This window comes from Salvelinus namaycush, chromosome 12 (genome assembly GCF_016432855.1).
Source record: "Salvelinus namaycush isolate Seneca chromosome 12, SaNama_1.0, whole genome shotgun sequence".
NCBI lineage: Eukaryota > Metazoa > Chordata > Actinopteri > Salmoniformes > Salmonidae > Salvelinus > Salvelinus namaycush.
In genome coordinates, this window is record NC_052318.1 from 50,189,854 (window position 1) to 50,205,367 (window position 15,514).

Here is a 15,514-nt window from a genome sequence, read left to right on the forward strand (position 1 = left end):
GCCAGGCCTAATCGCCCAACATCAGTGCCCGACCTCATGAATGCTCTTGTGGCTGAATAGAAGCAAGTCCCCGCAGCAATGTTCCAACATCTAGTGGAAAGCCTTTCCAGAAGAGTGGAGGCTTATATCAGCCCATGATTTTGGAATGAGAAGTTTGACGAGCAGGTGTCCACACACATGTCACCATTTACTGTAGTGGGGTACTATTGTGTGTGTATACAGTGTGTATAATTACAGTGTATTTAATTACTTTGTAAAAGGAATTATAACATTATTATAGGCATGATCAGAGAGTGATGGAGAAATAATGCCATGGCCCATAGCTCATGGAAGAGACATAGAAAGAAAGAGAGAGAGAGAGAGTGTGTGTGTCACCACAGTCGGTCAGGAACAAATAGGAGAGACAGACAATGAACTGAGTTGTTGACCAATACTATTACTTTAAACTCCAATCAGATATCAGACCTACAGGATGCAACTCCTGCTTCTCAGAGGTAAGACAATGGGGGTCGGAGAGATAATGACAACACAGAGGAATGTCTTGCATACAGTTGATAAGAAGAGTCCCTTCGGGGGCCGGGCTGCTCTACAATACTGTATATACTGTACATATAACATCCCAGGTTTACAGGGCAACACCATATCGACTAGAAAGACATTGCCTGGAAATCTTAACGTTCAAATGTTTATAGTAGTGTATGTTTATGTGCCTCTCTGTGTCTGACCACCAGGTAGATGAGATCCTGACGGCCCTGGGACTGCAGGAGTGTGCCCAGACCCGCACCATCTCTCTGTCTGGTGGGCAGTGCAAGAGACTGGCCATCGCCCAGGAGCTGGTCAACAATCCCCCTGTCATGTTCTTTGATGAGCCTACCAGGTAGGTACACACCTGGTATACTGACACACCTGGTACACACTGACACAGAGGAAATACTGCATAACAATAGTCACCAAGCACAAGCTAACGTTTGTCATCTCTCTCTCTCAGTGGTCTGGACAGCGCATCCTGTTTCCAGGTGGTCTCTCTCATGAAGTCCTTGGCTCAGGGAGGAAGGACAATCATCTGCACCATCCACCAGCCCAGCGCCAAGCTCTTTGAGATGTTTGATAAGGTAACTCAATTCGAGCTTTTAATGCCATTACACAGTATGTATGGTATTGTACAGTATCTAGGACTGACTGCCATATGCTTTGTCATTAGCCTAATCATTATTTTAACTGTCGTAATGAAAGTGATGTGTATGATGTCCGGTGCCTGCTGGTTTTCTGTTCTACCTGATAATTAATTGCACATACCTGGTGTCCCAGGTCTAAATCAGTCTCTGATTAGAGGGGAACAATGGAAAAAAAGCAGTGGAACTGGCTTCAAGGTCTAGAGTTGAGTTTGAAGGCTCTAGACCATCTTTCGAGCTCAGTTGTTATGTCAAAGCATTAGCATACACAATACATAAAGGCATTAGCCCATGCATAATTCAGAGACTGATATTACATCAGGCAAAGATATGTAAATAATACTGTGAATGTCTCTGTTTCCTTCTTCAGCTTTACATCCTCAGTCAGGGCCAGTGTATATACCATGGCACTGTTCCTTACCTCATCCCTTACCTGAAGAACCTGGGCCTTCACTGTCCCACCTACCACAACCCTGCAGACTTCAGTGAGTCAGCATAAGAGCCTGTGTGCGTGCGGGCATTCTTGCGTGCGTGCATGAGTGTGGCAATGCAAACATTTTTCAAGGTCCTTTTCAGTGGACCAAGGTTCTTCTTCTTAGTTCACTAACTCACTCTGTCCTTTGTTCTCTGTTTTTCCTCCGTGTCCCCTGGCTCTAGTTATTGAGGTGGCCTCTGGGGAGTATGGGGACCTGAACTCGGTGCTGTTTGAGGCTGTGCAGGGAGGACTCTGCTCAGAAGAGGGCAAGAAGAACTCCAGCGACAAGAGTGACCCAGCCTCATCTGGCCACTCTAACAGTCACAGCGTGAGTGTTGGCACACTGACCGACAGGAATCACTCGCCGTCACAGTCCCACACCACTGACCTGCGGCACACAGTCACGCGGCGTGATGAGATCTCTCAGGAGTCACTCACTCAGTCAATACCCACACGTCTTCACCTATTCACTCATTGCACGTCTTTTCAACTTCAGCCGTGTAAGGGGTTCTAATTATGTCCCATGGTCCTGTCCTCTCTATGTCTGTCTGTCCACAGGATACACAGTACACAGGAACGATGGAGAAACACAGCTTTGCCACCAGTACCTGGTCACAGTTCTGCGTTCTGTTCAGAAGAACGCTATTAACGATATGCAGGGATACGGTAAACAATTCACATAATAATAATAGCATTAATCTTAATATTGACTTGCGTTGTGTGTGTCTGAAATGAATTAGTAAACTTAAAAAATAAAATGATCGAGTGAATCAATACATTGTGTGGGTGAGTGAACAGCAAGTACTGTTTATTATGTTGCGTACTAAATTGAGGCATGTTTTTCTGTGTTCGTTCGCAGGTGTTAACCCACCTCAGAGTGATGTCCCACATATGTATAGGAATTCTAATCGGTCTGCTCTATCTCAACATTGGCAATGATGCCAGCAAGGTCTTCAACAACACTGGCTTCCTCTTCTTCTCCATGCTCTTCCTCATGTTCGCTGCCCTGATGCCCACCGTCCTCACCTGTAAGAGACAGCGAGGACACGGGGAGGGCGGAACAATGTTACCTCGTGAACATGTTCTTTGCAATCTGGTCTCAGATCTGTTTGTGCTGTCTTGCCTAATGGTCCTGTGGTCTACTTTATGATGTGTCCATATGAGTTGGTAATTGGTGGGCATTGGTAAGACAGCACAAACAGATCTGAGACCACACTAGTTGTTGTACTATTAACAAGAAATGTATTGTACTCATACGCGGTTTATGTGTTTCACAGTTCCTCTGGAGATGTCAGTGTTTCTGAGGGAACATCTCAACTACTGGTACAGCCTGAAGGCCTACTTCCTGGCCAAAACCATGGCGGACATACCCTTCCAGGTGAGCTGTGTGGCTAAGTTGACTTTGATTTATTTTTCTTTACAAAACAGCAAGAGAAAAGAATACCATATGGTCTCTTCCTTAGGGCATGACACAACTACATTCAATCTATCTCTGTATGTGTTTCTCTCTTGCTCCCTCACTCTCTTTACCACTCTCCCCTCCCTCCATTTGTCTTTATGTCTCCCCTCTCCCCCCCCAGGTGATCTGTCCCATCATGTACTGCAGTATAGTATACTGGATGACAGAGCAGCCTCCTGAGGCAGTGCGGTACCTGCTCTTCATGGCCTTGTCCACCTCTACAGCCCTGGTAGCCCAGTCCCTAGGCCTCCTCATTGGGGCCGCCTCCACCTCCTTACAGGTACCGTACATCACATGGGTCAGCCGTTTACAGACCGGCACTACCACGCACAACCGACCGCCGGTCGGCCAATCGGCCTGCGCCGCACGGCAGATATTCCTGTTTTGTCATTTCAAACGGATATAGCAGTCTGCTCCTGCACACTGACTCACTCACTTTCCCACTCTTCAGAGGGGTTGTTTTGTGAATAACTGAACTTCCCTCTCTCCAGGTGGCGACCTTCGTGGGCCCAGTCACAGCCATCCCAGTGCTCCTGTTCTCTGGATTCTTTGTCAACTTTGACACCATCCCCAAGTACCTGCAATGGAGCTCCTATGTGTCCTATGTCAGGTGGGTCTGTTCTGTTGGGGCTATAAAATCCTTTCCTTTGCTACCTTCGTGCTCAAGTGCCGGACATTCAATTAACCAATTAGAGAATATCATGACGTGTTGAGAGGATATTATGCTGTGTCTTCCAGCTCGGGTTATGTGGAATGCTCTCCAACTATCTGGCAAACCTGCTCATTATGTTACTCTGTGCAAGGTGTAAGTGTTTGTGTCACTCATTCAACTTCTCCTTCTCCACTTCTCCTACCAGGTATGGCTTTGAGGGGGTGATCCTGTCCATCTATGGGATGAATCGTTCGGAGCTGGAGTGTCCTGGGGTGGTGTGTAAGTTCCAGAAGCCTGAGGAGGTTCTACAGCTACTGGACGTGGAGGATGCTAAGCTCTATGTGGACTTCCTGGTTCTGGGTGTGTTCTTCCTGGTCCTCAGACTGGCTACGTACCTGGTGCTCAAATACAAAGTCATAGCAGAGCGATAAAACGAAGAGTACATAAAAAAAAAATTTGCAAGGTTTTATCTTTTTATTCAAAAAGGACAATAACTTAAGTCCACAAATTATAGTTTCCCCTCCCTTACTATAAGTCATTTTAGTTTAAAATGTCCTTACGGTAATCCAATTTGTTTACAGTATTTAACCTTTATTATCCAACAATACTGTGTAAAAGAACTATACACAAACAAACAGATACCCAATATAGTAACTACAGTATAAAGCATGTGTCTCTATGGAATGAAGAGGAGATGTACAGTAGCTGGTGGGGGACAATCCTAACAGCCCACACTGCACTACATCCAAGAGCTCAACTCCTGTCCTATTTACGAAGGTTCAGGATACACAAACCTCTTGGTCCAAGATGGGACAGGACTGTGTCAGTTTGTTTCCACCCGCAAGGCTACACTTGACTTACACATCTCCTGTCCTTATACATTCCCACTGAAACCCAAAGACATCCCAAAGGACAATTGCACAAACACTGTGCCCGGACAAAAAGGTTGAAATATGGACATGTGGTGAACATGAGAAGAGGACTCTTCAGGGCTGGGGGAGGTCTGGACGAAAGAAAATTCTCTGAAAATATCCCTCCCTCTCCTTTGGCTGTTTGCAATGGAACTGGAACTGAGGCCCACTGGAGCACAGGTCTTGGAACAGAGTCCCAGGGATTTCAAATCACTGGACAGTGTTCTCTCTAAAAGAGCATACACCAGACATGGCAGAAAGACAGCCAGAGGATCCATAACAATATGTCGTCATTTGTCTCCACTTCCTGTGATGTCATAGTCTTCCCAGGATCTTTTGGGTAAGCCCACCACCCTGACTATTCTGGATGTGGACCACAGACTATGTCAGGTTTCATTTAGTAAATTGAATCAAAAGATGGATGGACATAAGTGGACTTGTGGAATGTGAACTCCCCCGACAGGGTACACATTTTGGAGAAGTGTTGAGAATCTGGACGCAGCCCCATAATCAGAATGCATTTCAGATGAGGAGAGTGAGAGAGGGTGTGGGTCTACTTCCCAAACATTGACACTCGACATTATGCTTCTATTGTAATCATACTGTGTTGTTGTTGTTGATTGGGGGAACATTCCAGAACTGGACTCTAAAAACATAGTGGATCTTCACAGAAATTTCACTGGACTAGCCTCCTCAACAGAAGATAACACAGTGTTCTTCTTGACAATGAAGGGGACTTGATGGCTGAACTTAAGGAGTGACTTATTTTTTTTGTTTGTTTGTGTAATTGCAATAGCCAACTCTGTGGTAGACAATGTGTGCTTTCCTGCAAATCAAATGGCGTCACCATTTGGACCCAAGACAAAAAATCGTAAACTGCTTGTTTTTGCTTGTTAAAAGAATGTCGACTCCTTCTCTTCTAGAGAAATTCAATTACTGTTCTATTCTATGTTGTTCTGCATTCTGGCAGTCTGACAGGCACATGTGTGTTGTGAAAAACATTGTTGCTAGGTACTTGAGATACTGTCTGGGCAGTTTTTGTGCCTCTGCACTGGAACGGTCTGAGCGTCACATTATTTGCACATAGACCATATGCTAACACTCATACACAGACATAGATACACACACGCACACACACACACATGCACAACCATACACACAGCTATGTTTAGCCAAGCTTCTTTGTGTCACAAGGCAATGCAAATCTTTTTTTTTCTCCAATAGACTATATTGCTATGGAAAGATTTCTGACTCAAACTATGCTACGTAGTAATCCTCATTATAATTGGCACAATGGATTTATAACACCACCATGTCCTGTGTGTTCAGAACTTATAATAATAATGTCAGTATATAATCAAATGATTGTACAGTGAGTATGTTATGCTGTAAAGAAAATGTACATATGCACTTTTTGATGTATGTTTATAGCTTCTTTTTTTGTGTATTTTATTTGATTTTTTTTATATATCCATGTGAAAAGTGCTGCTTGAAGGGGTCAGCAACTAGATGTTGCATGATGATTTGTGGAAGGAAATAATGAACTATAACATTTGAAACATTATATAGAGGAATGGTGACCCACTAAAGTATTATCTTATTCTCTCCCCAAATATTTACCCAAGTTGGTACCAGAGTTTTACTTGTTCTTTCTTTTTGACATTTACTCTGGATACCCATGATTCCTTGACAGTGATGGTGTACATTCTAAAGCAGGGATACAAAGATGTGAACTAGACAGCAGACACAGAAGTCTGAGGCTGTCTGAAAAGTACTTACCGATATTGTAATTTCTGTTAAAAACAAAATACCAGGATGTTATTATACCTAGTTTCAAGTCCATTGTGCAATATTCTATTATAGAGGGAGAGACAGTTGAGTAGAAATGTATGTGCTGTAACCAACTCTTCTATCATTGCCATGCGAGGATACATTCTGTTTGGCATGACAAGATAGAAGAGTTGGCTACCTCCCATACAGTATGGGACCAGGCTACAAGTGTGGTTGGGGAGCTGTATGTGAATTCAGCATTAAAGCAGGATTAGAATGATAATGTATATTTAGTCTCTGTTCCTGTGGCTTAGTCTTAGTCTCTTAATAAAGGAAGACAACAGAACAGATTGTCTTGAATCTCTTACAAATAGCAATAGTCTCTCTGCTTTGTCAGTTTTACCTAATTTCTCCCCCTCAGATATTTTTACAGCGCTCATGTTATGTCTCTGACCTGCTTAGTTGTTTTTTTGTATTGGAAAAGATGCACATCCAATGTCTTTGTACAAGAGCTGGATACCCCCCCAAAATATGTTCTGCAAATGATAGAGAATTTTTTGTTGTAGCCTATCCATGCTATGTGTGCAATACCCATCCGAGGGCATTTTACCTCTTTGTAGACTGATTTTAGGGCGAGAAGAATGTGACGTGCCACTGTGGCTCAGCCAGAAAATCTATCATGTTATGTTTGCATTGTGTTAAGCTCGGCATATGACACGTTTTGGGAAATGCCAGTCAGTGCAGAATTTTGCACTGTATTCAGGCATGGCTAATGATGATCATTGATTATCCTTCCGAGTGTTGCACTGGTATGAAGGGCAATGATGCTGCTGGATATTGATTATTTATAGTGGAATAACAGACTGTTTTACACCACCATACTTTTTTTGTTGTCTTACTATAATGTCTTATCTTGTTGTGTTTATTTGGTTTGTTTATCATTCTGTTGATGTAATTGTTCTTATCAACTTCAACAATGCAAGCTCTGTGTACTGAACGCAGTTCAGAAGATTACAATAAAGACAATTATTTATAACCTGTTCCAAGATAAGATTTGTTTGAATATTCATGTTTTGGTGAGATGTTTTTTTTAATGAGAGAATATACATAAATGTCCGATCTAATATATTAAAGAATATGCGACACCGTTCTTTCACAAGAAATTCCATAATTTGCTATTTTGTTGATGGTGGTAGAAAACGCTATCTGAGGCACCGCGCCAGAATCTCCCAATCGGGTTGAGATCTGGTGACTGACACACACACACCGTCACACAACCCTTCAAACACCCTATGCCCCTTTGAGACCCTTCTTTCAAAGTGACTGAGATCTCTTATTCTATCCATGGTAGCCAAAATAATGGGCAACTGGGCCTTTCTATACATGACCCTAAGCATGATGGGATGTTAATTGCTTAATTAACTCTGGAACCACACCTGTGTGGAAGCACCTGCTTTCAGTATACTTTGTATCCTTAATGTACTCGAGTGTTTCCTTTATTTTGGCAGATACCTGTATGTTTCTTTGAACTGCTGATGTCATCATCCTCAGCAGCAGACCACAGCAGTTTGTGGGTAAGGGCGCCCCCTGCTGTCACCGGAACTTTACTTCAAGCAACAACCCTGTCTCTGATCAACAGCTGTTGATGGAACACTAGCCTATATACAGTTGAAGTCCGAAGTTTACATACACTTAGGTTGGAGTCATTAAAACTCGTTTTTCAACCACTCCACAAATTTCTTGTTAACAAACTATAGTTTTGGCAAGTCGGTTAGGACATCTACTTGGTGCATGACACACGTAATTTTTCCAACAATTGTTTACTGACATATTATTTCACTGTATCACAATTCCAGTGGGTCAGAAGTTTACATACACTAAGTTGACTGTGCCTTTTAAATAGCTTGGAAAATTCCATAAAAGGATGTCATGGCTTTAGAAGCTTCTGTTAGGCTAATTGACATCATTTGAGTCAATTGGAGATGGACCTGTGGATGTATTTCAAGGCCTACCTTCGAACTCAGTGCCTCTTTGCTTGACATCATGGGAAAATCAAAAGAAATCAGCCAAGACCTCAGAAAAAAAATTGTAGGTGTCCACAAGTCGGGTTCATCCTTGGGAGCAATTTCCAAACGCCTGAAGGTACCACGTTCATCTGTACAAACAATAGTATGCAAGTATAACACCATGGGAGCACGCAGCCATCACACCGCTCAGGAAGGAGACGCATTCTGTCTCCTAGAGATGAACGTACTTTGGTGCGAAAAGTGCAAATCAATCCCAGAACAACAGCAAAGGACCTTGTGAAAATGCTGGAGGAAACAGGTAAAAAAGTATTTATATCCACAGTAAAACGAGTCCTATATCGACATAACCTGAAAGGCCGCTCAGCAAGGAAGAAGCCACTGCTCCAAAACCGCCATAAAAAAGCCAGACTACGGTTTGCAGCTGCACATGGGGACAAAGGTTGTACTTTTTGGAGAAATGTCCTCTGGTCTGATGAAACAAAAATAGAACTGTTTGGCCATAATGACCATCGTTATGTTTGGAGGAAAAAGGGGAACGCTTGCAAGCCGAAGAACACCATACCAACCGTGAAGCATGGGGGTGGCAGCATCATGTTGTGGGGCTGCTTTGCTGCAGGAGGGACTGGTGCACTTCACAAAATAGATGGCATCATGAGGCAGGAAAATTGTGGATATATTGAAGCAACATCTCAAGACATCAGTCAGGAAGTTAAAGTTAAAGCTTCCAAATGGACAATGACCCCAAGCATACTTCCAAAGTTGTGGCAAAATGGCTTAAGGACAACAAAGTCAAGGTATTGGAGTGGTATTATCTTAAAATAATGTGGTGATCCTAACTGACCTAAAACAGGGAATTCTTACTGGGATTAAATGTCAGGAATTGTTAAAAACTGAGTTTAAATGTATTTGGCTAAGGTGTATGTGTAACCGGTGCTGTACTGCACCGCTGTAACTCTGCGTTGTGTGTGGTTGATTGAGACTATAGACGTGGACTTTGGAGATTAGATAGTTTTAAATCAAGCAGAATTCACTCTCTGCGAATCGTCGCCTCTTTCTCTCATAGTGCATCAAAATGATTTTTGAATACAAAAATTAGTACAGCCTCTCCTTATTATACATAACATATTTTACATAGATAAAATTACATACCTGCATCCAAAAGAAAATAAAACACTTGTAGAGCACATATGTTCTACGAATCGTCGCCTCTTTCTACAACAGATGCACAATACAAGGGACTGGGATCATTTGAGGAGCTAGCCATCGTTCACACATACAATAGCCTGCTAATACCTTAGCTAGCTATTAACCACATGTTGAATTCAGAATGTTGATATCATCCTAAAAAGCACAATTACAAGTGCATCTTAACAATACCATCCACTTATGAGTAACCTCTAAATATACAACATTATTCATGAACAAAACACTGTGTGTATGACTTCGTGCTTAAAATAATCAAACTTTTCTGTAGACGACAGAAAATGCGTGCCTACCTCTCATAGTGCATCAAAATGATTTGAGCACGAGCACGCAGGGCAAAACGTAAATACACACTCCCCTACTCCCAGGATGCCAGGCACGCATAATAACAAATCAACATGACATATTAATATATGAACCTGGTGAAATTCACACAGTACTTTAACAACTGTTACATATGTAAACTTCAAACTTCAACTGTATCTAATTGATGGAACAAACCACTGATTTGAATGAAAACATGGGCTGAAGTGCAGAAGTTTTTTGTTTGCATTTTTCTAATACAGTATAGCGCACCACTGACTCCTCAAACATGCTTTGATTATCTCCAGCATCATTGCAAACTGTTTTAGAGACTGCTTCAGTCCTCCCTGTCATAATCAGCAACAGAGGACATGGAAAGCATATCACCTCCCGTAGAAATGATAGTGCGGCCAATGTAATTAACCTAATCTCTCTCCTGAATACCTCCGTTAATTCGGTGGCTATTGTCAGCGGTAATCCTGTGCCTATGGACCTGAATTGCACTGTTAGCACTGAGACTGTTTTCCCTACTACTAAGCCCACTGTGGGCAGATCACCCTGTACTAGTAGCTCAAATGTAAATATCAATCTCATGGAGACCTCTGATAAGCTTCCCAGGAAAGCACCAAAAACAAACAAGCAACCCAGAAAAGGGCTAAAAATGGCTTACATTCACATATGTAGCCTGAGAAACAAGGTTCATGCAATTGATAACTTGCTAACATCAGAGAACATTGATATACTGGCTATCTTTGAAACTCACCTCGATAATTCCTTTGATGACACAGTGGTAGCAATACATGGTTATAATATATATAGAAGAGATAGGAATGCCAATGGGGGAGGTGTTGCTGTGTGTATTCAGAATCATATTCCTGTAGCTTCGAGAGGAGAACATGTCAAATGCTGTTGAGGTAATATGGCTACATGTTCACCTACCTTGTGGGTAGTTGCTATAGACCACCGAGTGCTAACAGGATTCTATGTGTGAAATGCTTGAAAGTGTATGTGATATCAACAGAGAAGTATATTTTCTGGGTGACCTAAATATTGACTGGTTTTCATCAAGTTGTTCACTCAAGAAAAAGCTTAAAACTGTAACCAGTGCCTGCAATCTGGTTCAGGTTATCAGTTAACCTACCAGGGTATTTACAAACAGCACATCCACGTGTGTTGATCACATCTTTACTAATGCTGCAGAATTTTGCTCTAAAGCAGTATCCACACCCATCGGATGTAGTGATTATAATATAGTGACCATATACAGAAAAACCAAAGTTCCAAAGGCTGGGCCTAAAATAATGTATAAGAGATCATACAAGAGGTTTTGCAGTGATTCCTATGTTGAAGATGTAAAGAATATTTGCTGGTCTGTTGTGTGTAATGAGGAGCAACCAGATGCCGTACTTGACACATTTATGAAATTGCTTCTTCCAGTTACTGATAAGCATGCACCAATTAAGAAAGTCCACGTGGATTGATGAGTTATTGAAAAACTATATGGTTGAGAGGAAAGAGGCAAAAGGAATGACAAATAGGTTTAGCCGCACAGCCGATTAGCAAATAAACTGTAAATTGAGAAATCTTGTGACTAAACAAAAAGAAGAAGAAACTCTGCAACAAAACAAAGATAAATGATATAAAGGATGATAGTAAAAAGCTTTGGAGTACCTTGAATGAAATTTTGGGCAAAAAGGCAACCTCAGCTCCATCCTTCATTGAGATCAGATGGCTCAATCATCACAAAACCCTCTGATTTTGCCAACTACTTTAAATACTTTTTCATTTACAATATTAGAAAAACTTAAGCATGACATGCCAAAAACAAACTCTGAACCTTCATATCCTTGCATAACTGACCAAATAATGAAAGACAAGCAATGTAATTTTGAATTCTAAAATTGAGTGTGGAAGTAGGTCATGGAGTCATGAAGGCACGGCAATTGGACTTCTCCAAGTTCTGATGCTGCTGATTTTTATTAGTAGCCTACAAAACTTGCTAACTGCCTGGTACTCAGTACTCTATTTTCCCTCTAATCACTCTGACATCAATACAAATGTAATCGAAAATCTAATCAAACACTTAATGAGAACCCATGAGCTCTTGTTGCGCAACAGTTCTATAGGCTATGCAATTGCGAGAGAAAACAGTGATGGCCTCTATTAAAAAGAGGAGGATCCCATCAGCTTTCTATAGGCTAGGCCTACTATATTTATTTCTCAACTTATCTTCAGCTTATCTTTACAACAGGAGTATAGCCTACCTGGCTTGCATGAAAATGAACCACGGGAAAAGCATCCTCCATTTGTTATTGAAGTGCATAGATGACCTGTATCCCCCCCTGTTTCGAGACAGGTGCATAAAAATGGTCCATTCTAACTCAAAACAAATTCTACACATATATTATTTAGTATATGTAAAGACAATATTGAATCAAAAATAGTCTGATGGGTGACAATATTAGCCTATCACTTGTGAATTATACATTATCACTTGTGAATGATGCCCAGCGTAGTCACATACCTCATGTAGCCTAGCCCATGGGTCTACATGTTTTGATAAGGTTTGTATCACAACTAAAGGGGCCTAATAACTTCTTAAAATTAAGCATATTAATCTGCTTTACAAGGGGTGTAGAGCCTAACAAGCAGTGCGTGAGTTTCAAGTTTGGGGAAGTTCATTTTTACCATAAAAATGCACCTTTATAATAAAAGCATTACATACATAATCACAATTGCGGTCAATTTTGATAATGGTGTTTTCCCGTTAATGGAACATTTGCGCTTATAGCCTACTGCCATGTGCACATTGCTGCTCTTATAATGTGAAGAAATAGCCTAATAGTTTATGAACATTTTAAGCTAAACGTTCTGATCTGTTCCGTCAGCCTCATTGCGTAAAAAAGTTTTTTGATGCTAGTGGTTGTATTCATTTGGGATCTATCGCATCCCACAACTGTCCCAGACTATGTTTGGAAAACATTTTTCTCACACAGAATAGGTCAACCTTTGTACTATGGGGGATAGTAGATTGACATAGGCTAGTGATTTTGCTGTTCGTTAGGCCTACTCATCTTGTTGTCTGAAGAAAAGTAAATGTGGACAGTTTTTCCAATATCTTAAATATGCACCTCGGAATTGGATAAGGACTCGAGCAGTTGCATCCCCGAAGTGTCTTCACTTGTAGCCTATGAGAAGACCCAATCACGCGATGGAGAGCCATGGGGTGAGGAGGTGCTTCGGAGCATGCAGCACTCAGGGAAAGGGAACAACGGCCACTGGACACAAAAGGCATGTATTTTTTAGGGTGTATTACAGCCACACAAAGGGGATGCCACCAGGGAATTTGAGGCATTATCAAGTGCTTGTCAAATTGTGAATGAGAGGCTGATGAAGTGTGTACAGCCTGTGCAAAAAACAAAGCAGAGCTCATGCCTTTCAAGCAACTTTTTTCAAATCATCATTAGTCACATCATGCAGCCTTACAATATATTAAAAATCAAAACATATAGCCCAACGTTGGTAGAACAACTAAAGTTCCATTAATAACTCAAATTAAGCGTATAGGTGTACCTATTTCTTTGTTAACCGCTCAACACAGAATAGCCGCATGTGCGCACTCCCTCAAATTATTTGGAGAAAAAAATCCTTTCTATTTTATTCAGCTTTGTTCAATTGTATTCTTCCTACTATCAAATAATACAAAATAATGCCACGGAATTCTAACCAAATTTTGTCTGCTAAATTAACTAGTGTAGCCCACAGCCAGATCAGGACCTGACATAAGACAACTTAGATTATGTTATTCTATTCTTCTGAAATAGACTACATTTTCTTCATATCATGTTTCTTTAGACCTGTCTAAAATAAATAATGGATCTATTGTGAAGGTGTAGGATACATTACATGGATTTTTTACACTTTTTTTTAAATGTAGATGTTCCAAAGGTCTGCACCAGTGGCTTGTAGGCTATGCATGGAAGACAGGAGATGCTAAATGTGTTTATGTTAATTAACGGTCATTTACCGTGAGACTGACAGTTATTTGCTTGACAATCACCAGTTTCGTGACCGCCACAGCCCTATGTGGAAGAGTTAAAAAATATATATTTGTCTATCAATAATGACAAACCACCTGGTACTGACAATTTGGATGGAAAATGTGGATGGTAGCAAACTATATTGCGACTTCTATTTGCCATCTCTTCAATCTAAGCCTACAGGAAAGTGCATGTGCCATCAGGCCTAGAGGGAAGCAAAAGTAATTCCGCTACCCAAGAATAGCAAAGCTCCCTTTACTGGTTTAAAAAGCAGTCCAATCAGATTGCTACCGACCCTAAGTCAATTTTTTAAAATTGTGTTTGACCAGATACAATGCTATTTCACAGTAAACCAATTAACAACAGACATTCAGCACACTTATAGGGAAGGACATTCTACAAGCACAGCACTTACACAAATGACTGATGACTGGCTGAGAGAAACTGATGACAAAAATATTGTGGGGGATGTTTTGTTAGACCTCAGTGTGGCTTTTGACATTATCGATCATAATCTGCTGCGGGCTATCCCCTGCTATATTGTGGATAAAGAGTTACCTGTCTAACATAATCCAGGTAGAATCAGGAATTCCCCAGGGCAGCTGTCTAGGCCCCTTACTTTTTTTCAATCTTTACTAACGACATGCGTAAAGCCAGTGTGTCTATGTATGCGGATGACTCAACACTATACACGTCAGCTACTACAACAACTGAAATGACTGCAACACTTAACAAAGAGCTGCAATTAGTTTCAGAATGGGTGACAAAGAATAAGTTAGTCCCAAATATTTCAAAAACTAAAAGCATTGTATTTGGGACAAATCATTCACCAAACCCTGAACCTCAACTAAATCGTGTAATAAATCATTTGGAAATTGAGCAAGTTGAGGAAACTAAACTACTTGGTTTAACCCTAATGTAGATTGTAACCTGACATGGTCCAAACATATTGATACAACAGTAGCTAAGATGGGGAGAAGTCTGTCCATAATAAAGTGCTGCTCTACCTTCTTAACAGCACTATCAACAAGGCAGGTCCTACAGGCTCTAGTTTTGTCACACCTGGACTACTGTTCTGTTGTGTGGTCAGGTGCCACAAAGATGGACTTAGGAAAATTCCAATTGGCTCAGAACAGGGCAGCATGGCTGTCCCTTGGATGTACACAGAGAGCAAACATTAATGATATGCATGTCAATCTCTCATGGCTCAAAGTGGAGGAGAGATTGACTTCATCACTACTTGTATTTGTGAGAGGTATTGCCATGTTGAAAGCACAGAGCTGTCTGTTTAAATGACTAACACACAGCTCAGACACCCATGCATACCCCACAAGACATGCCACCAGAGGTCTCTTCACAGTCCCCAAGTCCAGAACAGACTATGGGAGGCATAGAGTACTACATAGAGACATGACTACATGGAACTCTATTCCACATCAGGTAACTGATGTAAGCAGTAGATTAAAAAAACAAAAAAAAAACAGATAAATGTACACTTTATG

The 15,514-nt window shown here is 41.3% G+C and overlaps 1 protein-coding gene across 1 annotated transcript in view; it reads left to right on the top strand.

Moving 5' to 3' along the window:
- The window catches only part of abcg4a (ATP-binding cassette, sub-family G (WHITE), member 4a), a 36,055-nt gene extending 28,590 nt beyond the window's left edge, over nt 1-7,465 (top strand). The window contains exons 6-15 of the mRNA XM_039005991.1: nt 732-877; nt 989-1,112; nt 1,543-1,657; nt 1,830-1,975; nt 2,206-2,313; nt 2,507-2,675; nt 2,925-3,025; nt 3,228-3,386; nt 3,598-3,716; nt 3,964-7,465. Coding sequence (XP_038861919.1) covers nt 732-877; nt 989-1,112; nt 1,543-1,657; nt 1,830-1,975; nt 2,206-2,313; nt 2,507-2,675; nt 2,925-3,025; nt 3,228-3,386; nt 3,598-3,716; nt 3,964-4,189 — 1,413 coding nt within the window. The 3' untranslated portion in view covers nt 4,190-7,465. The remainder of the gene's footprint in view (nt 1-731; nt 878-988; nt 1,113-1,542; nt 1,658-1,829; nt 1,976-2,205; nt 2,314-2,506; nt 2,676-2,924; nt 3,026-3,227; nt 3,387-3,597; nt 3,717-3,963) is intronic.
- The last annotated feature ends 8,049 nt before the right edge of the window (nt 7,466-15,514 follow it).